The sequence below is a fragment of the Sander lucioperca genome, chromosome 1 (genome assembly GCF_008315115.2).
Source record: "Sander lucioperca isolate FBNREF2018 chromosome 1, SLUC_FBN_1.2, whole genome shotgun sequence".
Lineage (NCBI taxonomy): Eukaryota > Metazoa > Chordata > Actinopteri > Perciformes > Percidae > Sander > Sander lucioperca.
In genome coordinates, this window is record NC_050173.1 from 1361132 (window position 1) to 1386526 (window position 25395).

General features: G+C 43.8%; 1 protein-coding gene across 3 annotated transcripts in view; it reads right to left on the minus strand.

Annotated features, from left to right (window-relative positions):
* Positions 1–322: 322 nt before the first annotated feature.
* The window catches only part of LOC116042168 (storkhead-box protein 2-like), a 71779-nt gene continuing 46706 nt past the window's right edge, over positions 323–25395 (minus strand). For all 3 annotated transcript variants that reach the window (XM_031288293.2, XM_031288295.2, XM_031288296.2), the window contains exons 2-4: positions 22015–22167; positions 8674–11086; positions 323–2050 (exon numbers count right to left, since the gene is read on the minus strand). In XM_031288293.2, coding sequence (XP_031144153.1) covers positions 1846–2050; positions 8674–11086; positions 22015–22167 — 2771 coding nt within the window. In that variant the 3' untranslated portion in view covers positions 323–1845. The remainder of the gene's footprint in view (positions 2051–8673; positions 11087–22014; positions 22168–25395) is intronic.

A 25395-nucleotide genomic window follows, 5' to 3' on the forward strand; every position in this document is an offset into this window, starting at 1 on the left:
GTTTTAAAGATTCTCTAGCCTCTCTGGGATAATATAGTCCTGATTTGACCAGTTTAAGTAAATTGTTTCTTTTTTTGCATTTTAGGCCTTTATTTATAGGACAGCTGAAGACATGAAAGGAGAGAGAGAGAGAGGAGGAATGACATGCAGCAAAGGGCCACAGGTCAGAGTCGAACCCGCGGCCGCTGCGTCGAGGAGTAAACCTCTATTTATGGGCATCTGCTCTACCAACTGAGCTACCCAGACGCCCAAGTAAAGTGGGTTTTTGATCTGGACCTGGTCCAATGTGGTCAACATGTAAAAATCTCCTTATTTTCGGTAATTTATTTTTACAAATAGAAAAAGCTTTCACAAATTTTAAAGTGGGTTGCTTTACCTAAAATCTTGCTTTCACTACAGTAAGAGGATCAAAAAACGGAGGATCTGTCGCTGAGCAATGCCAAGTTACGTTTCCCTTAACTTTCCCCTTAACTGCTGAAAACGAGACTGCGAATCGGAAGCGTCGTATTCATATTTTATTATTTCTTTAAATAGTTCTCTATTTGTTTTCTTACCTCTCAGTCTGTCTCTGTGCTGCTGTTAACGTGGACTCCCTCTCAGGGATCAATAAAGTCTTATTTACGGTGGCCCTGACAGCTATCCAGTGTTTTCTTATTATTTAGTGTATTTTCATACTTCTCTTATTCCGTTACAGCCAGTTGCGATAGTGGAGTGGAGAAGAGAACATGTGTCCAGCGGACATTGGCACACTGGCCCGGAAATGGCAGAGGATTGTTTGCAGCAGCCACGACAAAGCGGAAACATGATGCAGCTGCATCCAGTTGGACATGAGGGGCAACGTAAAAAATAAAAATAAAAAAAATGGGAGAATATCTGTAATCAAAAATCTCATCCCTGGAGCTACACCTCAGGCTGTCCATATAATCTGTCAACAGTGGAGGAGACCACAGTGTTCAGGCAGTTTGAAATGGGCATCATGGCATCCAACAGATACAGGAACTGCTCAGCTTCATTCTACAGTGTTAGAGTAAAAAACAGCCCAGGTTACTCATTTGACTGTCTAACCCCCCCCCCTCACATTGTTGATGCACTTTGGAGTGATGGTCAAGGGTATTCGTTGCCATTGTTTTTGTGGCACTGCACCTTACAAGGTGTCCGCCAGTGGTGAATTTAGAGAAGAGCCTAACGGAGACAAGTGAGTAGCTGGATCAGTGAGAATGTGTGTACCATCAGTAACAGTAGTCAGCAGAGCTGCATCTCTTCAGTGTGTAATACCAGGAGACACCACTAGAGGGAGATGCGCTTATCTGGAGCAGCTGGAATGAGAGTGGAAATAACATGACCTGAGATTACAGATTATACAAACATAGCCCACACACACACACGCACACGCACACGCACACACACACACACACACACACACACACACACACACACTAGAACCCACGTGAAAGTGAAACAACACAACAGCAGTGTGTAAACTAGAGGCTGTAGAATGACATGGTCAGAGTCTGCCCAGTGGCCTGGTGTGTATTATGTTTGTGTGTGTGTGAGAAAGAGAGAGCAGTTTCGTGGTGGTCTAAATTTCTCTGTTTGTATCTGTCCGTGTATCTGTCCGTGTGTGTGTGTGTGTGTGTGTGTGTGTGTGTGTGTGTGTGTGTGTGTGTGTGTGTGTGCGAGTGCGTGTTAATAGCTATAGTTCCACAGTGGGCCTGTGGCAGCTCCACTGATTCAGTCAGTCTAAAGATGTAACAGTCCTCAGAGGGATGTGGGGGGGGGCTTTTTACTTTTCTGGCCCCTCTCCACTGGCTCTCTTGGCGCTCCGCCCAGCCCTTAGTTCTGCCCCTAGACGCTGGTGATTGACGCAAGGCAAGCGCTGGGCTTCTGGAGTTTCTCTGGTTGGGTGCCGGAAGGTTCTGGGATGGCGCGAAAGGAGAAGGGGGGTCCCGTGCCGGTAGTGATGCCGAGATGCCCGGGACTCAGCGCCAGGTTCTGTCGACGGTTACTCTCCACGATGGAAGAGGTGTTGGACGCTAGGCTCTCCCTTGTTCTGCGGAGAGACAGTGACACATGCATGAGAAATGACAGAACCACAACACCAAACTAGAGAATGCAATTTGCAAAGAAATTGCGGTGGGAATGCTGTATGTTGAAAGGCGGACGCTACGCTGGATTGCTGGCTTGAATGTGGAAGTAAGGTGAAGTAGTAGGAATAGTTGAAAAAGTGGGAATGGGTTTAATGAACCCCACAACAAATGAAGTGGTTAAGCTTCCACTTCTGCTGGGACAAACAAGAGGAAACAGACAACAGGACCACTTACTTCATTTCATTTAGCTTAATTTCGGCAACCTGTGTGTGCTTTTGCTGCTCTTGCCTGGGTTTCCCACTTGTTGACGTGCTGCTACTGACATGTTGGTTGACTGAATGATTGCGATGGTTTGTTCTTGCCTGTTTGTTTTTTATGTGACTGGTTGACTGTTGACTAAAGCTGTTTGAAATTAATTGAACTGAATACCCTGTGTGACAGACATTCCGATTTTTGTTCATCGTCACAACACAGAGGAATATGCATTTAATCAATCCTTACAACACAAACCCAGTAAGCAAGGCTCTGGGGCATTCTGTATGGCTTTCAAATATTTATTTTCCTGTAAATCAACTTTTCTCATTTAATGTTATCTCTGCTGAGTCAACAGATATGTGGGCATAATTTACTCTTCCTCCTCTTTTGTTTGGGGAAGTAACCCTTAATGTCAGGTCCAGACTACACAATAAAAGCGCGTGAAAAAAAATCGATCGGTTTATCCCTCGTAGGGACCAATGCTGCATTTGTTAGATTAGATTTTTTGCCTTCCACAACGTGTTCCCTTATGTCCGTGACTTTGATCAATGAGAGTAGAGGTGCAACGATGAATCGATAAATCGATTAGTTGTCAACTATTAAATTAATAGCCAACTATTTTGATAATCGATTAATCGTTTGAGTAATTTTTTTATTTAAAAAATTAAGATTTCTCTGATTCCAGCTTGTTAAATGTGAATATCTTCTAGTTTCTTCTCACCTTTGTGACAGTAAACTGAATATCTTTGAGTTTTGGACAAAACAAGACATTTGAGGACGTCCTCTTAGGCTTTGGGAAACACTGATCCACATTTTTCACCATGTTTTGACATTTTTATAGATCAAACAACTAATCGATTAATCGAGAAAATAATCGACAGATTAAACGACTATGAAAATAATCGTTAGTTGCAGCCCTAAATGAGAGCACAGAGCGCTCCACGCCGGGCTGTAGTGAAGTCCACCTATGTCGAGATCAAGAGTCCAAATGAGAGACAGTCAAGATCGTAGAAAGAAAGGGTCAAATTAGGCCACATTATTTACTTAAAATATAAAATGGGAATGTTCCCATTCTTGAACTTATCACTTGTCCTGAAGAATCCATAGTACAAAGTGCGAGCTGACATTGTGTCTATGGCCAAAATGAAAATGATTGATGATTGAGATATATGATGCAGCCAGTTGTATACCAGGCGACCAATCACGATGCCTGTTCTAGATGGATTTTGAAATAAACGAATACCGGTGTTCTGAATGATTGCGCTTCATCAAAGGAGGAAGTTACTTTAGAACAAAAGCATATAGTGCTGGACTCGGTCAAGACCAACTAGAATATTTGGCGAGTCCAATAATGACCTTTTTCACGGCAGACATGTTGACATGTCATAGTAGGAACAGCACAGGTGTATTCAAAACCATTAATGATGGCTGCATTCCACTCAGGAGAGGCCCTGGTATTGTGCATGCTGACTCACTGAAATAGCTTACTGGGACACTATCGATTTCAGCTGTGCTTTTCCTACTATGACAAGTCAAAATGTCTGCTGTGAAAAAGGCCCACGGCCGAGTCAAGTCCGAGACAAGTCTGAGTCCAAATTCCAGCGAGTCCAAGACGAGCGCGAGACAACAGAAAAGCATGTTGATGGTGCTGTGACGTGGAACTGTGAAACAGAGGAAAGGTCACAATTGTTATTTTCATTCTTTTTTTTTTTTTTTTTTTTTTAGGATTTTCCGAAAACACAACGCTGTGTGAGCATCATCGGTCAAATCACGTCAAGAATTTATTATTTTATGTATTTATTTATTATTTACCTTTATTTAACCAGGAAGAGACTCACTGAAATTAAAAATCTCTTTTTCAAGAGTGTCCTGGCCAAGACAGGCAGCAGTACAACCACACATACAAACACAAAATACACTAAAACACTAAAAACATAAAACAACTGATACAGCAAATCCCTCAAAGTCAACTAGAATCCTAAACACATCAGGCAAAGCATCTGCAGCTAGATGTGGCTGCCTCCAAGTCAATCAACATCCTCTTAAAAGCGACCAATGAGACCAACTCAGTAAGTTTCATGGACTTCTGTAACTTGTTCCATGTAGAGGGAACAGAAAACTTAAACGTCTTTTTTCCCCAGCTCAGTTCTAACCTTTGGAACAGACAGAAGGAAAAGATCCTGGGAACTATGACTCTATGATTGCAAATCTGACACAGGGACCATCAAAGCAAACAAAAACATTGTGTAGTCTGAACCCGGCACAAATGTGCTAGTGGCACCTACTCACGTCAGTGATAAATTAATTCCTTTATAAACCTGGACTCATGTGTTCCAGCAAGATTTCTGTTCATGTTCAAAACTTTCTGCACATTCAAAACATATCCCACATATCCGTTCTCTGAGATTAAAAGAATAAAGTCGTAAATTGAATTAGGCCAAAGCTGTAACATGACAAGAATAAAGTCAAAATATTACAAGGATACCAGTTGGATTAGAATCGATTCAAACTATGATTTTCTTTCATTTAATGTGATTGCTATTTTACTGCATATTTTTTTCTTTCTTACCTAAGTACGCCAGAATGGAAGGCTTCCAAAAGGCCGATTTCTATATCCTGTAATGCTGTCTAACTTTGGGCAGGAGAAGAGACTGTATCAGGCAAAGACAGGCTGTGTAATAATTGGTCATATTAAAGTGAGTAAAGAGTTTTCGAGCTCGTCTAATTTCCTTCACTGAATGAAAAGACAAAACAATGAATAGTTGGTTCCAAAGACAGTGAGCTCAGCAGGAAAATACTGCCCGATTGTTTCCTGATTGTTTCAGTGTGTTTGGGTTGGACTGAGCTTTACAAAAGGAGGATTTGTAAGCCTTGCCAGTGAGGCTCGGGACTGTGTGGTAGTAAAGTCAAGAAGGACTTTCTGGGGGTCGCTTTTGAATCAGTAGTCCCCCTAGAACCCTTTTTTTCTCGTGTTCCGACTGGACCAATTTGGGGATTATTAAGTTCCTCTGACCACAGTTCCTTTAACTCTTTCAGCTCCTATTTCAGGGCAGGGTCTTTTCCCTTTTCCGCATCTTTTTAATATTGTATTAACGTCACTGTTTAGCATGCCTTCTACTTTTGTAAACAAGTCTTATCTTTGCACTCTAAAAGTTTGCTGTTATGTTTTACTTTGATATAAATGAAATATTTAATAGAAAAGTGGGTTACACTGTTACATGTACACTGGTACACTGTGTACATACACACATGAAGATAGGCCTACCTGCTTGATTAAAAAGAGCAGCAGCAGCTTAAATGGCTGTGGTATCATAACAAAAGGTCTTTTGTGTTCACACAGCCATCTAATCACACCTGTTGACATTCTTGTGAAATGTTTGTGTTATCATCACAAAAGGTCTACACTGGCATTCAGACAACTTTGTCTGAACTCCCTTACCTCTCCTACCAGTTCCTATGGCCACTTGGCCAGTGCGAATGCAAATGGCAAAACCGGTTTTTGGGGTAGTTAGTAGAACTGTTTAGAAGTGGACTGTTCCTATAACTACATTCCTGTAACTACTTGGTCGGAAAGAGGCTATTTACAACCCCGTAATTGTCTCCATCTGTTGAAAGCAGTTCTCCAGTTGTTCTTCGTTTAATTTCCTTCTTCCCTGTGATGGTCCTGCCCCAGTATCAGCCATAACTACAGCAGATAACTTCTAAAATAACATTAAAATACAATTAGGCCTATATAAAGAAATCTCCTGCTACCTTTTAACTGGCTGGATACACTAACGCTGGCTTTTCCGGTGTTACAGCGAAATCTGTGACCCGTCAGAACATGTTACTGTATCACCGTCTACCTGCCATAAATCATTCTGTGACTTTGTGGGAAAAATCGGACCCGGGCAGAGGCATTAATAAAATCTATATAAAAATAGCGTTCTTTTCACTGTTAGTCTTATTTGCTGTTACAGGTTATTTATGATCATCAGATGGAAAATTACACAGTTTCAGAAACATCTAAAAGTTACATATGGTCACTTTAAATCATTGTGATTTAAATTTTTGACCAAAATAATCGTGATTATGAGTCATTCCATAATCGAGAAGCCCTATGAGAAATATAATATTCAGTCCTCTGCAGTTACAGGACAGTCCAGCACCTGCAGACAAGCCGCCCCATACTAAACTCCTAGAACAGCTACATGAGTCTCATGTTAAGACTCAGGTGTGTGTCCTGGTCATAGTTCAGTTATAAAATCCTAGCCCACCGTGGAGCGCCCCTCCTGATCACACTGGACAGCGGTAGTGGAGGCTGTACCGGTGTCTGATTCAAAAAATAGGCTAATTGGGCTGACTTCACTAACATTCAGCACCGAAGCTGAGAGCATTTCGGCAGCAAACGGAAATGCGCAATCTTTATTCTAGGGATGGTAAGGCTCTCTAAACATTGGTGTTGTATTATAAAAATAAAAGTGTCAATCCAAAAATATATATCTAATGTCCTTTTTTACGTTTTTGCAAGATTAATAGCAGTGGTTTTTGTATTTGGTATCAGCCACAACAAACAGAGACGCACTAAAATGGAATTTCAGGGCCGATAATCTGCTTTTTACCACGGTGTCAGCAGCTGCAGCCAAATCCCTGGCAATGATATTGAGATAACTTTCATTTGTAAACTACTTGGAATTCAGAGAACCAAATATATTACTGATATGGTTTGTTAAAGAAAATAGGCCTGTGTTGAGAAAGCTGATTCCATTTTGGATCCTAAAACACTTATCAGACCCGTCATATCTTTATTAGCAACATTAGCATGCTACTTTTTGCTAACGACTCCATAAATTGCAAGTCATACATTGTATCTGATAAATGCATAATGACAGTAGTTTGACACTGTTGACTGGTGTCTCGTATCAAGAATAGCGAGTGAATGAGTGAATGATCCGTCTGTGTCCATCCTTCTTTCCCTTCATTTTCTGCTGTTTACCCTGCCCTAGTGTTTCTTGTTGGTCTGTTTGTCACTCTCTCTCCGTAGCTGTGTTCCAAACTGTTACCTAGCACGAAAATAGTGCACTTTAAAGTGTCTTCGCCATTTTGTAGTGATGTTCGAATTCTCCGCAGTTCATGTCTGTATACCACAATGCAACACGGCCGTGTTTTCCCGGAGGAGAAGAAGAAGCAGAAGGACCCGCAAGAACTGAAAAGGACAAATGGAGCGTGGAAATGTAACATGCAACATATATACAACCTTTTACTATCCTCCCATTTGTTTACATGTTGCTTGACGCGCCTGCTTCTGTCACACAAATAACCAGCGCGCATACCGGCATTTGAAAAATTCACTATTTCACTATTTAATAAACACTATATAGGAAATAGTGAGTGAATGAGGGAACGGTTTCAAACACAGCTTCTGTGTGTGTGTGTGTGTGTTTTGTCTGGGCGTGACTCACACCTGCTGCCAATCCACCTGTAACTCCACTCATAAAGCTCCAGCAGTATAACTGCCCCAGCGCTACAGTCTAGACTTCGTCAGTTCGTGCAGTTCGCCACTAACGCCTCGGCCGTGCTAAGCTCTAGCTCAGTGTTTCTGGATCCTGCCTCACCTTGTGTTTACCTGTGCCTCAGGTCCATTACCTGCCTGTTATCCCTGTCTGCCTGCCTCGTCCAGCGTCTCCTCAGTCTGTTTCCCAGCTGCCGGGCCCGCTCTCTCTGCCTGCCCGGCTCCACCGTGACACTCCAAGCTCAACAAACTCCATCTCTCTGACCTTTTGAATAAATCTACTTGAACTGCTGCTTGTCTTTGCCCGAGTGCTGCTTTTTTGGGTTCAAGAAAAGTAACAGAGCATAACAGTTTTAGTTATTTATAAAATTAAGTTATTTACAAACGTGTAAAGCAAAACCAAATTCGATTTAATAGGGACCTCTTTGAAAGGATTCTGATTCAGTGAATGAATTTGATACTGGATTCAGATTCAGTACAATTATGTTGAATGCTAACTGTGTTCAACGCTGTGACAGCGTTGTTTCAGATGGACTGACCCAGATTCTGTCTGCTGAAAAACTACTGATAATACTTTACAACTGCACAAAGTAGGACATGATTTATTCTTGCAAATGTCACCTGCAGTCTTCTCTATTCTTGTGTGCCAGTGGGGCAAAAGAAATAATCAGCTTACCTTAAAACTAAAAAAGAAATGAATGAAAACATTTTGCTAACAACCCCACAATGCAATCCATTGCATCTGATAAATGGAAAATGAGAGTGGTAAATGTGCCTATATTGTATCGGGAACAGAAAACGGTTTGGGTATGTATGTATGCAGTATATACATGTTCTCACCGTGGGGAGTTGAATCCACTGTCGACGGTGACGGAGCTGGAGTCCATGCTGTCCAGTCGAGCAGAGTGGGCTGACTGCTGGTTCTGACTGGGCTCTGGAAGGTTCTCTTTAGCACCAGGGAAGGTGAGGGTTCTTTCAAACCTCCTCTGTAGATCCCTTTCCTTCTCTCTCTCCAACAGCCACTGCATGGTCCCTGCTCCGCCTCCTCCCATCCCAACAACACCTCCTCCAGCCTTCTCGTCCTCTCCTCGACTTTTAGTCCCCCCCTCCTCCAGTTCGTCGTCGTCTGAGACATTGTAGTAGTCGAAGGAAGCCTCTGCGGCGCTGGTAGAGGGTTCGATCCCCTGTGGGGGAGCGGACGGTGTAGCCACTAGAGGTTTGGGAGCGTCAAAGGCCTCCTGGGAATCAAGTGCATCACAGGACGAGGACAGATTAGAGGAGGCGAGGGCTGGGGGTTTTCTCAGGGAGCTGTAGCCGGGCAAAGGGAGGCTAGGAGGAGGTTTGAAGAGTGTGTCTTTACTAAAGATCTCCTTACGTTTCTCCTGAACAGAGGAGGCACTGTGGGGAGGGCGTCCATTAGGAAGTGGTGGGTCAGGGATAGAGAGGGGTATTGGAGGCAGGCTGCCACCTTTAGGTCCCACCTTTGACAAGTCCTCCTTATTTTCTAGAGGATGGGGTGTCTGTCTGTCCGTTTGCCTGTCAGCGCTGCCTAGTTTTAATCCATCGTGGCTACTTTTGCCTAGAGTTCCCATTGGGTTTGCTGCTGTAAGAGCAGCCTCGGAGGAACCGGCGCATTGGAAGTAATCATCAGGAGGGACGGCGGCGAGCAGTGGTTTGGGCGAGTATGCCGGCAGGCTGTCCCTGCTCTTACTCTTCTCTAAACTCCTGCCACCATCCAGCCCCAGAGAATCCACAGGCAGTTTGGCTGAGGGTGGGGTGGCTCGAGAGTAGTGAGAAGAGCTCTGATTGGCTCGCAGGGTGCCATCGTCAGTGTAGTAACGGCTCCGGTCGTCGTAATAATCGGGTGGTCCAATCAACCCAGCTCCAAGTGGTCCTTTAGAATTGTCCATGGATCTGGAGCGTTCCTTGGCCTTGTCGCTGCGTTCGTTCCTGGACTTCCTCTCCTGGGTGTGGGAGTGGGAGCGGTGGACTTTGGAGTGGTGGGCTGACGGGCCATGGCTTGGCTCGGGGAAAGGCATTTCGGTGCGCCGCTTGGCAAGCTCTCCGGACACATCCCACTCTGGCGTGACAGGCAGGTGGGAGGAGTCGAGGATGTTGGGGTTGCTGTGTGCCAGGTGAAGGCGGGCCCGTTGCCGCTCCATGGCCAGGGCGTGTTCCCTCGGTGACCGAGCCAGCGAGGACGAGTAGGCTCTGTAGTCCCTGTCGGCAAGCTCCAGGTGGGAACCGTCGCTTGGCTCACCGCGGGACGCCCTCGTCTTGCTATGTGAGCGGCTGAGTTTGGTCTGAGACTGTTTCCTGTGTCTCCCCCCACTTCTCCTACTCCTGGAGCTCTGATTGGCAGACGACGCTTTGCTCCTCTGGGCACGCTCCTCTTCCAGGCGCTTCATGACCGCCGTGTGCCGGGCGAGGTTCTCCACAGTGAGATCAGGGTTGATTCTGCGGATGATCTCCATCTCTACGTGGCGTGGCAGCTGGCTGGGCGCCTCTTCGTCGCGGAGCGGCCACTCCTCAGGGGGGAACTGTGCAGAGAAGGTGGCCAGCTGCTTGGCCTTGTCCTTCTTAAAGCTCAGACGAAACAGCTTTAAACCAAATTTCCGACTTCCTGTACCACTTCCCCCGCCTGCTTGTTTCTCTGTCTCTCCTGTTCCCCCTCCCCCTCCCCCTCCTCCTACTCCCCCGCTTCGGTGCTTGGTGAGCGTATCCGTCTTGAAGGGGAACCCAAGGGTGCTGCGACTCTTTTCTGTGTTGCCTCCTGCTTGCTGAGGAGGTGTTTGAGGGGAGTGCGGGGACGAGTACGCCTCCCGGTGGTCCTTGGGAGATCGACGCTGCAGGGTGGTGTGGTGGCTGGGAGGGTCGTCTCCACGGTAACTGTTGTTGTAAAAAGAATCCCCACCTCCTCCGCCTCCCGCACTGTGGTTCTGGCTGGACTTTGGGTGTGTTCGATCTCGCACGGCTCCAGAGGTGGACGGGGTGATGGTGCCAGAGAGAGGGGAGGTGCACTGCGTCTGCTGATGCTGCTGCTGGTTCTGATGCTGCTGCGGCTGTTGGTGTCGGTCAGCAGATCGCTCGTCTAAGTGGTACCACTTGGAGCTGGTTCGGATTAGGCTCGGAGTGATGAAGTAAGTCTGAGGGGTCACAATAAAATATCCGTCGGGTGTCGGGTAGATCTTCCGCTCACGGACCAGCATGCCTAGCGTGTGGTGCAGAACCTCCTCCGTTGGTGTGGGAACACCTGAGAAAAAAAAACAGAGACAAGAAGCAGTTAGAGCAGACCCATTTCACACAGGTCCACATCATTCTTATAAATGAAGCAAGATCCAACTATGTGAGAAGTATTTCACGCCTGGTTTTGGCGTTTCATCTACTGTAGACAGAGAACTAGGACATTATCTAAAGAAATGCAGGTTTAATATTATCCTCATTGTAAATGTAAAAGCGAGTACATGCAAACACTGTAGTGGCAGAAACCTGAGGACCGAAAATATTGAAACAGGGCATCTGGAAACCGAAGCACACAATGGAAAAAAAGTTGAACTTTATGATGTTTATCCTCAGCACTTCAATAAAAGATGTACTTGGTGTAATGTATATAATGACCTATTATATATTTGTTTCAAAACGTCAAATGAAATATGGTTGAATCAAAATCCACAGAAATTGATTATGTAAAGGCCTCAGTATGCTTTAAACAAAGTGTGTGTCAGATTGTCTGAGTTATCTGAAAGAAATAATCATACGGACGTGTGAGAGTAGGCAGGATTTGAACTTCAGTCTTTGTCAGCTCGTTTTCATTCTCCGCAAAACTACTTGTGTCACCTTTAACATGTACAACAGAGTGTAGCAAGACTAATGCCTTCGAGGAGAGACTGAGTCTGAACGTGTGCACCATTACGAGCCATCATTTCTTGACACAGCGTTCACCTAACCCCTGTGCTTGTGGCTTCTGCTTTTTCTTATCTGTATATAGTTTTTTCTTTTATGAATACACAACTTTGTTAGTGATGCTTCCTCTTTCCAATGACTAGTTCATCTCATGGGCACTATAAAACTGCTCCATCACTCTAACATCCAACTGCACGTCTATGGATCTTGTGTGTGCATGTTTTTTATGTGTGTGTGTGTGTGTGTGTGTCAAAAATGTATTCATTATTTTTTTCAGACAGAAGCCATCTTAGCGATGATGCCTTTAAAAGAGAGGAGAAAAATAAAAAATAACACCTAATATTCTTATTGTGGATTTTACAGAGATGTTGCAGCCACTTCTTCACAATTAAGTAAGATTTGTGTTTTTTTTTTTCTGTTTGGAAGCCGTTTTTTTTTTTGGAACCAGTTCCCTGGTATGCATACGATATAAAACATTTAGCCATGTAGTAAGTAGTTAAAAAGATAATCATCCAGTCGCTAAAAGTAATTGTCCACTATCAATAAACAGCTCTAACAGGAATCATCAGGTGAGGTTTATGAACCTGTAAATGACAGATGACAGTGGGTTAAGAAGACCAGCACCACTTGGACTATTCTGCTTACCTCTTAGGCTACATCTACACTACTACGCTTTCATTTTTAAGCAGCGTTTTGAAACAAAACGATCTCCGTCCATGCAAGAACTTTAGCTCGAGTAGTAGTCCATATTACATACTTACATATCATGAGAGGTATGTATGACGTGCGTCAGCATTTCTAAAAGTATTCGTTAGTGCCTGTACAGACTACAAAGTAGAGCCCTCCCGGTAAATTTCTGACCATTACCATTGTGTGTGTGTGTGTGTGTGTGTGTTCTGCTCCTGCCCGTTCCTAGAGCTTGTGTGTTGGGTCCCGCCGGCACCGCAAACATTAGATTGATTGTCAATAGAGTGACTGTTGATTTTGTGTCTTCTCCCCTCCCGCAGGGAAACTAGTTATTTTACTGTGTAGTATTAATAAATATGCATACCTGTTGGTATTAAGTAGCGAAATTACATTCAAGTGCAATAATAAGTGATTCTAGTGCAATATAAGGGCAAAGTGACATTGTATTCATTTATATTTCACTTATTTTAGAACATGTTGTTGGCTGTGGTTTGTTTTATTTCCTTTTCGTTCCCCTGTCTTTTAACGCACTCTTAACAGATTTCATGTTAATGTCCCTGTTGATTGGATCCCTCAGGTCGCCGTAGGAGAAAGGGACGGGGCACAGTGCTCCGGGAAAGAAGTGAGAGAGAGAGGGAGTAGAGTGTTAATAAAGCGTTTCAAGCACCGAACTGGCCGGGAGTTTGTAGAACGGCTGCATGTTTGCCAAACAACAAACCACAGTCTATCTGTCTCGCTCGACACTTCTTTCTCTGTGAAATGAAGCTGCCTTCAAGTGCGGTCGGAAATGTTGAGAATTTAACAATGGAAAACAGTAACTGTGAAATCTAAAGTCTACTTGTGTTACATCGGGGGGGTTACACAAATGGACCGTTTCAGTGACACTCCCGCCGCCGCACTACCCTGCGGCAAATCGCTGGACTGCTTTTTTTGGTCTGTTTGGGCCCTTACTGGCAATTTCCACTGGATGCGGAACGTCTGTGGAACGTCTGCGGAGTCATTAGGTTTCCATTAAAGTCAATGTGTGTATTTCCACTGACTGCAGAACGTCTGCGTCCCTACTCCGTCCCAGTTCCGTCAGTCCGCAGCCCTCCGGAGCAGATACGCAGAGCTTCTATTTTTGACGGACGACGGAGAGCTCCGCAGCAATTCAGCACAATTCAGATTGTGCGGGACAGGAAGTCGAGCACAGAAACAAAATAAAACATCCGGTTACTTTTCAAAATAAAATACACGTGCTCACGGCAGGTCATATTTCCCTGCACTACACCTTGAAAACACAGCAGAGAGTTGTTTCCCCTCTACTCCTCTGGATGGAAACAAACTGTTGTTGGTTTTGTGGTTCTGTTTATAGAAACTACATCCTGTTATATCGCGCGAACATACGTGAATTCGCGAGATCTCGTGGTCGGCTGGCCGCAGCCGTTACGCAACAAATCCAGACCTGGTGGGTATTGACGGACGGCGGAGCACGCAGCCATTCCGCAGCGGAGCCGGTCCGCAGACGTTCTGCATCCTGTGGAAATCCACGGTTAGAGTGTTATGTTCCATATCCCCAGTGCAGTTCACAACATCACAGGAGAGATGTTACTGAGTTCCAGTAGAAAGGCCAACTAAGCCCAAAACACACACACACACGTTTGTTTCACTATCTTTGTGGGGACCCGTCATTGACATAATGCATTCCCTAGCCCCTTACCCTAACCATCTCAACTAAATGCCTAACCTTTACCCTTACCCTCACCCTTACCATAACCTAATTCTAACCCTAATCCTAAAACCAAGTCTTAACCCTCAAACAGCCCTTTAACCTTGTGGGGTCCAGCATTTTGGGCCCCACAAGGCTGTGCAGACCACACAAGTATACTGTATTCCCCAGTTTTTGGACCCCACGAATATAGTAAAACAAGCACACACACACACACACACACACACACACACACACACACACACACACACACACACACACACACACACACACACACACACACACACACACACACACACAAACACTTCTGGATTATTTGTGATCACCAGCCACTTCAGTGGTGGGTGGTGATTTTTGGGAGAAGCCACGGTCAGCCATCCTCTTTCTTTTACAGTGTGTGCATTCATTTCAGTTTACAAATGCCCAGACAGCCGCTCTGCCTCAACCCACCTCGCAATTTTTTTCTCTCTCTTCCTTGTTCATACTCTCTGCTTCTTCTCTATTCTTCTTTCCTGCTCCTCCTTTCTCTTCCCTCCATTAACCTATACCTCTCTCTCTCTCTCTCTCTCTCTCTCTCTCTCTCTCTCTCTCTCTCTCTCGCTCTCTCTCTCTCCTCAGTAGCTCCTGCTCTCTCTCTGTCAGTCTCGAGGTATTACTGCCAGTTACATCATAGCAGCCTTTCAGCCCAGCCAGAATGATGCAACTCCACGCAGACAGAGACAGACGGACGCGCACACACACACACACACACAGAGAGTTGTTTGTCCATCCCCTTTCCTCTCTATCTTGGTGATAAGAAGGCCGGGCACAGGGAAGGAGTCGGGGACAGAAGCGCGCTGTGACTGAAAGCTTCTGTTCTGGATTCAGGACGGGCTAATCTTGACATCAACACACTCACACTGCCACAATGTAATACACATTCAAATGTATCATATTACATTTATCAATCTCTGCACTCAATCTACTGGCATCAGGGGGAAACTTGTACCAGCCGTCTTCTATTAATGAGATTAGTGGGAAAGACAGTTTGTGAGAGTACCAGGGTCCAGACTGGTTGCTAATGATGCTAATAGTCTCCCATCTCAACCACAATGGGTCAAAGTGGGAAACAGGAAGTGCGTGTGTAAATTGTGGCGGCAGATATTGCTGAAGTTGTGATAACATCACAATCTTTTACACTGAAGTTTCAAAAACACAGACACATCGGTCTATATTATATATGTGTTGGTCGGTTTGTCTGCTTGACGATCCCGTTTTGCAGCAATAAAACTGAAGCGAGATGAACAAACAGAGAAATGTATCTTTATAGATAAAACAGATGTTGACAAAGTTTCCTTTTGGGGACATCCTTTGAAATTGGGACAAATTTGAAGAAAAAAGGTAACAAATTGCAATATATTGCAGAATATTGCAATATGTTTAAAATCGTGATGATATCGTATCGTGACATAAGTATCGTGATGATATCGTATCGTGACATAAGTATCGTGATGATATCGTATCGTGAGGCCTCTGGTGATTCACCACCCCTAATGAGTACGAGAACTGCAAGGAGATGAAGACGCGAGCGAGAGATGTGACCCATGGCCACATTATCATAGTTCATAAAAATGCAGCGCAGTTAGGGTACAGACATTTCCTAGACCAGATTTATACAACACGGACCTGCCGATGCCGAACCAGTGGTGTAGTCTATGTTATACGCAGGTATACGCAGTATACCCACTAAGAAAGCTCCAGGATTTCCATATACCCACTTAAAAATGCCCAATGACTCGCAACAACATACTTTCCATTATATTTTTGATATATTTTGAATTGTCATCTGTGTTTTTCTTCTTCACATAGGCTAAATAAAGGTATTTCCACCGTAAATTGGTGCATAGCAGTGTATCCGAAGACAGGAAATGAAGTCGTTGATGTTCAAAACTTCCTTGAGGAAGGACACCCAGACCCCCCACTATGATATGCGTTCCCCCTCCCCCAAACGCAGAATTATGGCCAATATACAGTATATATACAGTACAGTATATCCATTACAATACATTAGACTACACCACTGCATTCAACCCACGTTGGACCCGTTCATATGAATTAGGCGCCACTTCGCTTTTCACAGTAGAGAATCCAGTCTGCAGTGTAGTTCATACACTTGTTCATGATAAACCAGAGAAATCTACAGTAACAATTGGCTTCATGATTAAAGAACATTTTTGAATCACGTCTACAATTCAGTCCATACTGACACGCTCCGTCTCTCTCTCTCTCCTCAGCGCTCTCTCTGGCCCTGTTTGCAATTGGTTTAAAAAATGCGTTTCGGTGATCCAAACAGCCGAGACATCGCCGTTCACACCTGTGTCGATCATGCGACTCCAGCTGACCACTTGTGTTCAGATTTTGCCGACGTCAGCACCGCTATGTAGAAGGTCAAAGGACCCCGCGCCCAGTTATTACGTCTCGGGTTATGAGATCTCAGATCGGGGTAAGGTGTTTACATAGCGTTTGAGAAATCGGGGTATTGCATTAACCCGAATATAATCGTTTTTTAAAACTGCATGCAATGCGACTGATTTTGATGAAATTGTCCCATTTGGATGAAATAACCCTTCAAAATCAGTCTGAAAAGATGACTGAGCCACAGATTGACACATTAAAAACTCATTGATAGACTGAATAGCAGCTGGGCAGACAGCTGTGTGTGTGTGTGTGTGTTGCCTGTCATTACATCATACAAGTGCAGTTGCTTTGGTGACATGACGCAAGTTCTCTAAAGAGGGAAACCCATGCAATGTAAAAAGACAGATTAGGTCCACCATGGAACATGACATCAACCGTTTACTGCCTGATCAAAAATGAGAAGAATTACAGCTGAAAAATTATAATTGGAATAATACATTTAATGAATGAATCAATCAGTTGATTGACAAATGAATTAGCGATGGTCGATTAACGATGTTGATGATTCATTTATTGTTTAACTTATTCTTACGGTACAGATCCATTTGACCGTGCGACGCTTCGGTCGCGCCGCGCTCCACTCTATTCCTATAGGTGACGTCAAGCGACTTCAACGTGCACGCAAAGCATTCTGGGAAGGCAGAGCTGCATTTGAAAAAATGCTGCGCGTCAAAAAGCTGGCCAATGCCCATCTTTATGCAAATGAATCCGTTGAACGCGACGCGACTATCCAGTACAAGTAGACGAAAATCTTTTAAACTGACCTTTGTCGATCTGAAATAAAGACAGATTCAGCAACTGCATGGTCTTTTCTCGCTTAAAATGTTTTCAGAAACACGTTTCAGTGAACTATTTTCGTAAAATACGAGATAGTATTCTCAACGAGCCGCCATGACACTCTGATGAAATTCTCGAGAAGCCAAACTCATGTCAGGCGTTCGTCCAATCAGCTGCCGGTCAAAGGCGTGGAGCATCAACCATTGATCCATGACGTCGCGACACCACGCTTCAGTCGTGTCGGACAAATGGATCTCTACCGTCAGCCTTCTCTGATTCTAGCTTCACCAATGTGAGGATATGCTGCTTTCTTCTGTTTTATATCATTGGAAACTGAATATCTTTGGGTTTTGGACAGTTGGTCAGACCAAACAAGAAAACAACAACAAGAAAAAAAAAAAAAAAGAGTTAACTTTTCTTGGCCCATCCTCCAAATTTCTCTCCACGCCACAATGTTCCCGTAGCAGATTTGGAAGTTATATCAGCCAGTCAATACTCTAACTGATAACCTAATTGTATTGGTAGGAGGGACAGTTCAACATTTTGGGAAATTCTGTTGGTTCAGATGGATATCAGTCTTATGGCTCTGTGTTCAGTACAGAGCTGTCAGGACATGATTAGCCTAGCTTCGCATACAGACTGGAAGCAGGAGAAACAGCTAGCCTGGCTCTGTCAGAGAGCTGACACACCAAGCCGATTATCGGCCGTTGGACAGTCTGGTGAGGTCGGTGACTCGAGTCAGTTCGGTGTGTTCCGTGCCATCGTCCGTCGGAAGAGCCGTCGGCCTTTATTTTGGCCGACCCGACATGCTCAGTCGGAGACAGAGCAGTCGGGACTCACCCGGAAATAGCGAGCGGATGAGCCTCTCAAAATCTGACGAAAATCAGATCAAATGAAGTCAAAATGAAGACAGATTCAGCAACAGTATGGCCTATTTCTTGCTTAAAATGTTTTCAGAAAAACTATTTCAGTACAATATGAGATCGTAATCTGAACAAGCCACCATGACAGTCTGGCTGTGAATTTCCGGAGAAAAAAGACCCACCTCAGTGTGTTTTGAGGCATTTTTTTGGACCTCGGGGACCCGACTGATCAGTCTGACTGCCTTTTCTGCCGACGGTCGGCTGTCTGGTTGGTGTGTGAGCACCTTTAAGTTCAAAAATACACTTAACAAGACCTCATAAGCACACCGATTAACACAATTTATCTCTTGTGTTTACTCCAGTGGTTTCCAGTAGGGCTGAACGATTTTTGAAAATAATCTAATTGCGATTTTTTTCCCAAATATTGCGATTCGATTTTTTTTTTAAGCTTTGTCTTCTGTATTATTCAACAAAGACAAACAATAAATCATTTTATAGTATGAACAACACACAATTACACACTAGACAGTTAAAAAAGTAAAAATATAGTACACACACACACACACACACACACAACAGTGTAATTTTTTACAGTGCACAGAGAGGAGCTGCCTCCAGCCCCTCCCCCTCGTGAAGTTACGTGCTGCCGTGTGCACTTGCTCAGAGAGGCTATCGTTACGTTAGCATGTTGCTGATGTTCTTGCCGTGGGATTAACTGTACTAATAAAACCGTTGAAACCCCGCGGCCACGCTGCTGTGAAAGCTCCCCGAACGTCATTTATCAGAGTCTGGTTGTTACCCCTCGCAGCTCCTCCACTCCATATCTTTATAACGGAGCTAACCGCTAACCGGAGCTAACAGCTAATCAGAGCTAGTTGCCAACCGAGCCTTCAGTTCTGCGTTCCTGTATCCATTAACTGCATGTATGGACTCGAACCAGAATAAAACCCTTCATTTTATTAAAATGGCTGTAAAAGTTTTAAACTACAACTCAGAGTTGTTTGAATGACAGAAATCAGCTCAAGGTACAGTGTAGCGTTAGCGTGCTAGTTGATGCTTTCTCTGCGGAGTGCAGACTGATTTGCTCTCGCGAGTCATGTGACCAAATCGCAGCCTTTGCGATTAGGAAATCGCGTTTTAACATATCGCGATATTATCGCAAATGCAATTAATCGTTCAGCCCTAGTTTCCAGACAGGGGGTTGCCCTCTTTGCAACAGGTAAGAGGGCTGGAACTACTTCTTCAACTTTAGTTGGGTCAGTCTACTTAAATATCTGGGCAAATAATAAAAGATTTAAGTCTAGGGCGCCTGGTTAGCTCACCTGGTAGAGTGGGCTCCCATATATAGAGGTTTCCTCCTCAACGCAGCGATTCTCTCTCCCCTTTCATGTCTAAGCTGTCCTATACACATAAAGGCCTAAAATGCCAAAAAAATAAGCTCTTTTCAATATCCTTTTTCTTTTTCTGGGTGAAGAAGAAGACTCCTGTTCCTGAAATTTGGATTTTGAATATGTGTGGTCCTCCATGTTTCCTTCTTCAAACTTGCCGGGGCCGGGAAGCTGCGATACCCATTAGCAGCATTAGCAGCACCTGTGAGTTTATCATGTGACAGCGAAAAACGCGAAAGGCGGAGCAGTATGTCCTGAATGTCCCTTACCGGCTAACGTATTTCAAGATGGCGCATGAATATGGAGCGTCTACCCCAGTTCGTGTGAATACAAATGTAAAATTTCAAGCCAAAAGGAATATTTGGAATTGATGGTGGTGGTTTGTTTGTGAACAGGCAACACAGATTTTGATAATGAACAACTAAACACATTACACACTGGACATTTAAGCACAAATAAACACACACACCATTGCACAACATACAGTGGTGTGTTTTTATGTGCTTCAGTGAGCGGTGGTATCAGGCGCTGAGGGGCGTGACAAAGCAGCGGTATTGGGAATGAGAACAGGCTGCACATCCTGCATTCTGTTATTGGCTGGGGGTTACACCCCCACACAGGGCCCAAAGGATCTTTGTTAACGCCCATAAACGTTCCGCACACAGCAAAAATAGAACATAAATGAGAAAATTAAAATTTTAAATTTTAATTTACCATCATTTTGGACCATTATTATTACAATATCTGTGTCTAAAATGTTGGCAACACTAGCGCAGATAGCGCAACTACAATCATTAAATCTGAGAAAAGTCATTTAGTTACATTCATACGGCTTAGGTGGTGCAAAAAATAGTTTAGGTGTTGCACCTAAGACTTATAATAGTATGGAAAACCCTGACTTCTTGTTGGTCATCAGTGATGATTGAGAGAGAATACTTTTGTATTAGTCTATACATAGTTTTAAACGGTTTTATATTCTATGTACCCCAGACAGTATCATTTGCCTCTGTAAACCTAAATAAAGGCCCAGTCATGCAAAAGAAAAACAATACGATGATATACTGTGAAACCTCCAGTATCGTCCTGCTATGCTCTGCTGTGCCATGCTACATCCTGTAATGCCCTGCAGTGCCCTGCTATGCCATGAACTACTACGACAACTATTTCTAGTCACTGTTCCATTATCTTTATTGTGACTATTATTGCCACTGTTCATCACACCCCCAACTGGCACGGTCAGACACCGCCTACCAAGAGCCTGGGTCTGTCCGAGGTTTCTGCCTAAAAGGGAGTTTTTCCTCGCCACTGTCGCACTAAATGCTTGCTCTTGGGGGAATTACTGAAATTGTTGGGTCTTTGTATATTATAGAGTGTGGTCTAGACCTACTCTAGCTGTAAAGTGTCTTGAGATAACTCTTGTTATGATTTGATACTATAAATAAAATTGAATTGAATTGACCGGTACCTAACAAACCGAATAGCAACGCGGACAGACGTATCACACACAGAAGCATCACTCTATGTTACGCTAGTTTACACTACACCTGGCAGCAGGTAACGTTATCCTACCGTTAGCTAGTGGCTGCCTTAATCACGATTAAAATGCTAAAAGCTAAACAGCTAAACATGTGGCTGTATTTCAGGATTCCAACACCGGCGGGACGTACAACAGTCTGCAGCTAAAGACACAGACTAGCTGCACAATGGCCACTGCTGTTGTCAGAGAGAGTTACAGACGGGACTTAATGGTGGGCTCACTTGCAACTTGTAAGCCTTGTGGTGCATTCCTTGTTATTGTAAAATACCATTTTGCCATATAGTGGTTCTTTTTGTTGTTTAACAGCAATTTACTGGTGACATAAGTTATTTTTATAAGTTATTATTACATTTTAAATAACTCATATAAATTTGACCATATTGCCTTGGCAATAAACAAGCCGTTCTTAAAGGTCAATGACTGTCGTTTTGTGCTCTTCTTTTTTTTTTTAAGTATTGGTTCAGGCACCGTTTAGGCAGCGGCACCATAGTAAAAGTATTGTTTCAGCATCGGTATCGAAAAAAAAGAAAAAAAAAGAAAATACCCAACCCTCAATGTAACTAGTAACTACAGCCGTCACATAGTTGTGTGGTGTAGTATAAGATGCAATATTTCTCTCTGAAATGTAGTCAAGTAGTCTCACAAAATAAAAATACAACCCAACAGAAAAGATACAGTAGGTAATCGAAATGTACAGCACTGTGAGCCCTTGTATCCTTGTATATATTAAAATATTAATAGGCAATATATATAATTTGATTACAATATTTATCAAAAATGAACCTGTAACTGTGCAGCAGTAGACAGAGGCTGATGGATGGTGTTAGCTGTTGACTGATGTTGGTGTGGAGCTGGTATTACCTGGAAAACATGTCTGCAGGTGTTCAGTTAGGGCCTCCTGAGTGACAGGCTTGTGGGCGGAGTTCATAGCAGAGATAGCCAATAGCAATACCTCTCCCAAAGGGATGAACTGGGATTGGCTGATGGGGGACATACTGATTGGCGACACATCACCTGTGAAAAGACAGAAATCAGTCTCTTTGAGTGATACTGGATAAAGATCTGCTGTAACCTGTAAGACATACGTATGAAACCATGAAGATAAAATCCCTGGCTGTCGGGCTGGGGACCTTATTGCATGTCATTCCTCATCTCTCTCTTCCTTCATTCCCTGCCATCTTTCTACTGTTGGCTATCCAATAAATGCATTCAATGGCTAAAACCAAAACGCATGCTATCTTTTTTACTGGCAAGACATTTGAACATAAATATGAACATTTTAAACCCTGCCTGGTGGAAATTAAGACACAGTATGTAATGAGAAAGACGCATGTGAAACCAAAATAGGATTTGACCTTAAATGTCTGCTGTTTTTATATATCTTTCATGAAAAGACCAAAAAAGCGCTAAGGCCAAAATACGCCATCGCTGCATGGCAGCCACCCCTGTTATATTCGATATACTACCAAAGCGGCAACCTCTGGGCCTGAAAAATGAAGCCAATGCAGAAATGCATTAAACCTGCATCCTTTGTAATGGCCGGCAGCAGAGCACTGGTTGCAAAATAAAGTCAGACTGTATAAAAGTTAATGAGAAAATAATCAGTCAGCGAAAAGGACGATGTTTGTGATGATTCTGACAATGTCCTCCATGCAGCGTAATTGTAAAGTCCAACAGTTATAAAGTGCACTAAACAACTGCCACACAGGCCCATCCAGCTCCACAACATCTGAAGTTTAACCGAGAGGGAAAAAAACAGTTGCTTCAAGCTGGTAAGACATCTGAAGATTGGTTTAAATCTACGGAGAAAAGGCCGAAACACGATAACTAGAGATAAAGCGATCTGCCTTTTCCAAGCCCTGATACCGATACCAATACCTGGTCTTTGGATACAGACTACCAATTCGATACCAGCGTTTAATTAAAAATCTGTATGCCTCACTGTTTGGAAGCGACTCGGATTCTTCTTTTATGTTTAAAGCAACAACAGGCTTGATTTAAATCACCAAAAATGTAAAAGTGAATCCCCAAATTAAAGAATAGCAATAAACATCAGATCTTGGTTACTATTGCCTATTTTTGTGGAATAAACAAACCAAAGGTTAAAACTGGGTGCATTTCAAAGACCCAGAGATTGGTGGTTATACCATGGTAACTTCTACATTCTTGTTCACAGAACCTGATACAAGGTTTTGGTTCACCTGCCAAGGTCTGCAAAACTACCAAAAGATTTGGCAGCAAAACAAATTTTTTACAGCAAAAATTATGAATATACAGAGAGAGATATAAGACAGACGACAAACCAGACTGAAGAAAGATGAGGACAAAGCACAGCTGCAGAGGCTCTGCTAGGAACACTGACTACTACCCTGCCACCTCCATACATTGACTGCACACAGCTGCAGGCCTCAACATGGAAAGTAATCATAGGACAAACCCAAAACACACAGTGAGGGGGATGGGGGTGAGAAGCATGTGTGTTCTAAAGAACAGCTGAGTGAGAGGCCATTTCCTGTTGCTTCTCAAGGTGTTTCTACACTAAAGGCTGATTTATGCTTCTGCGTTGAATCGACGGTGTACCCCCGCAGACCCCTCTGTGTCGCCGCGAATCCCCCTTCGAGCCCTCCGCCGTAGCTTGACATGCACCCCCAAAAATGTGTAACTTTGCGTCAAGGCGACGCAAGACCGCAAGGACTGTGATTGGTCAACTCGTCCTGTGTGTTGATAGTTGGTGTTTCGAGCAGCCTACTGTGGGGAGTAGCAACATGCTAGTTCACGGACATAAGCTTTGCAAATAAACTCAGACATATTTTGGTTACAATGACGGAGTTATCCGTTTGTAAAGTGTCTATATGTCAGTAACATTTTGAAATTAGCACTTTGCCAACAAGCAGTACTTTGTGGGCAGTTGTGCTAAAGTTAGCTTGCTAACATAACATAAACTGGCTGGCAGACACCTCGCAAATAACCTCAGACTTATCACCCCCTAGCGTTATGGCGGTGAAATGCAAAGCAACCCCGACGCAGATCTCTGAAAGGGTCACGACGCCGTAGGAGCGACGCCGTAGCTACGGCGTGGAGTTGATGCAGAAGCTTAAAAACAGCCTTAACTGATAGTCAGATGGTCGAATAGCTTCGGAACCTCCCTCCCCTCACACCTTTCCAACGTCGGATTGGGGAGCTGTGTCCGACCGTTCCTGTAACTTTTCGCAACAAACGATCCGACGTTCACGACCACGTCACGCCTTGACTGGTCAGCTGGGTGGAGGTGAGAAAGAAACCAGGGTTTGAACTCCTCTCTCTAGCTCTCTTTTTCATCCTTGACACAACAATTTCTGTCACTTTTCAAACGACCACTGATTGCAACACTAGGATTGTCTTCCAGGAAATTGTCTGAAAATTGGTGCTGTTATCCCCGCATTAAAAAAACCACATAACGTCTCCCCCTTCTCTACGACGGCCGGCTTGTCACCCCACCTTCCAGTGTGGCCGTTCAGGACAGCTAAAAACACTTGATTTCTAACGTGATCGGACAATCGAGTATGCCCCGGCACTAATACTGCCCTCTGTGATTTGTTTTCTGTCCCATCAGCTCCCTCCATCTGAAAATGTTTGAAGGTAGTCAAATGAGGTTTAACTGAAATGCAGCTTGTTGTCAAATCTTTTGGTCAAATGTACTGATGGCTCGCTACTGATGATCTGTACCTGCTTTAACAAGCATAACCAATATTAAATGCCCTTAATGACATGAGGCACACAATTTTCCCACAAAATGTGTGGTTATATAAGGGCCTTTACACACCGAGGGTGTGACGAATAAACGACACGGAAATGCAAAATAATTGCCTGCGAATATTTTGCATCAAAACTATTCATACCGGCAGCAATGCGAATTTGATTAAAGGTTTGAATATTTGCGCCAGCTCATCTACTATGTCGGTGGGACCGTTTGAGGTCCTTCTGGGGACGCTGCTGAAGCGAGAGAGAAAGTGACGGGAGATGCGGTGTGTGAGCAGACAAGAAAGAGCGATTGGAGCGGCAAAGGAGAGTTAACGTTTAGCGGCAAAGAGATATCAAGTGAATAGTCGCTAAAGCTGCAGCTCCTTAAGACCGACGGAGGTGTAGGGCTGGGTACCGAATTCAATAATTTTCAGGCACCGACCGAATTGCCTCTAAAGTATTGAGTATCGAAAAATGCCTCGTCATTCAATACCCAATTTCAATACCAAAGGAGTAAATCTC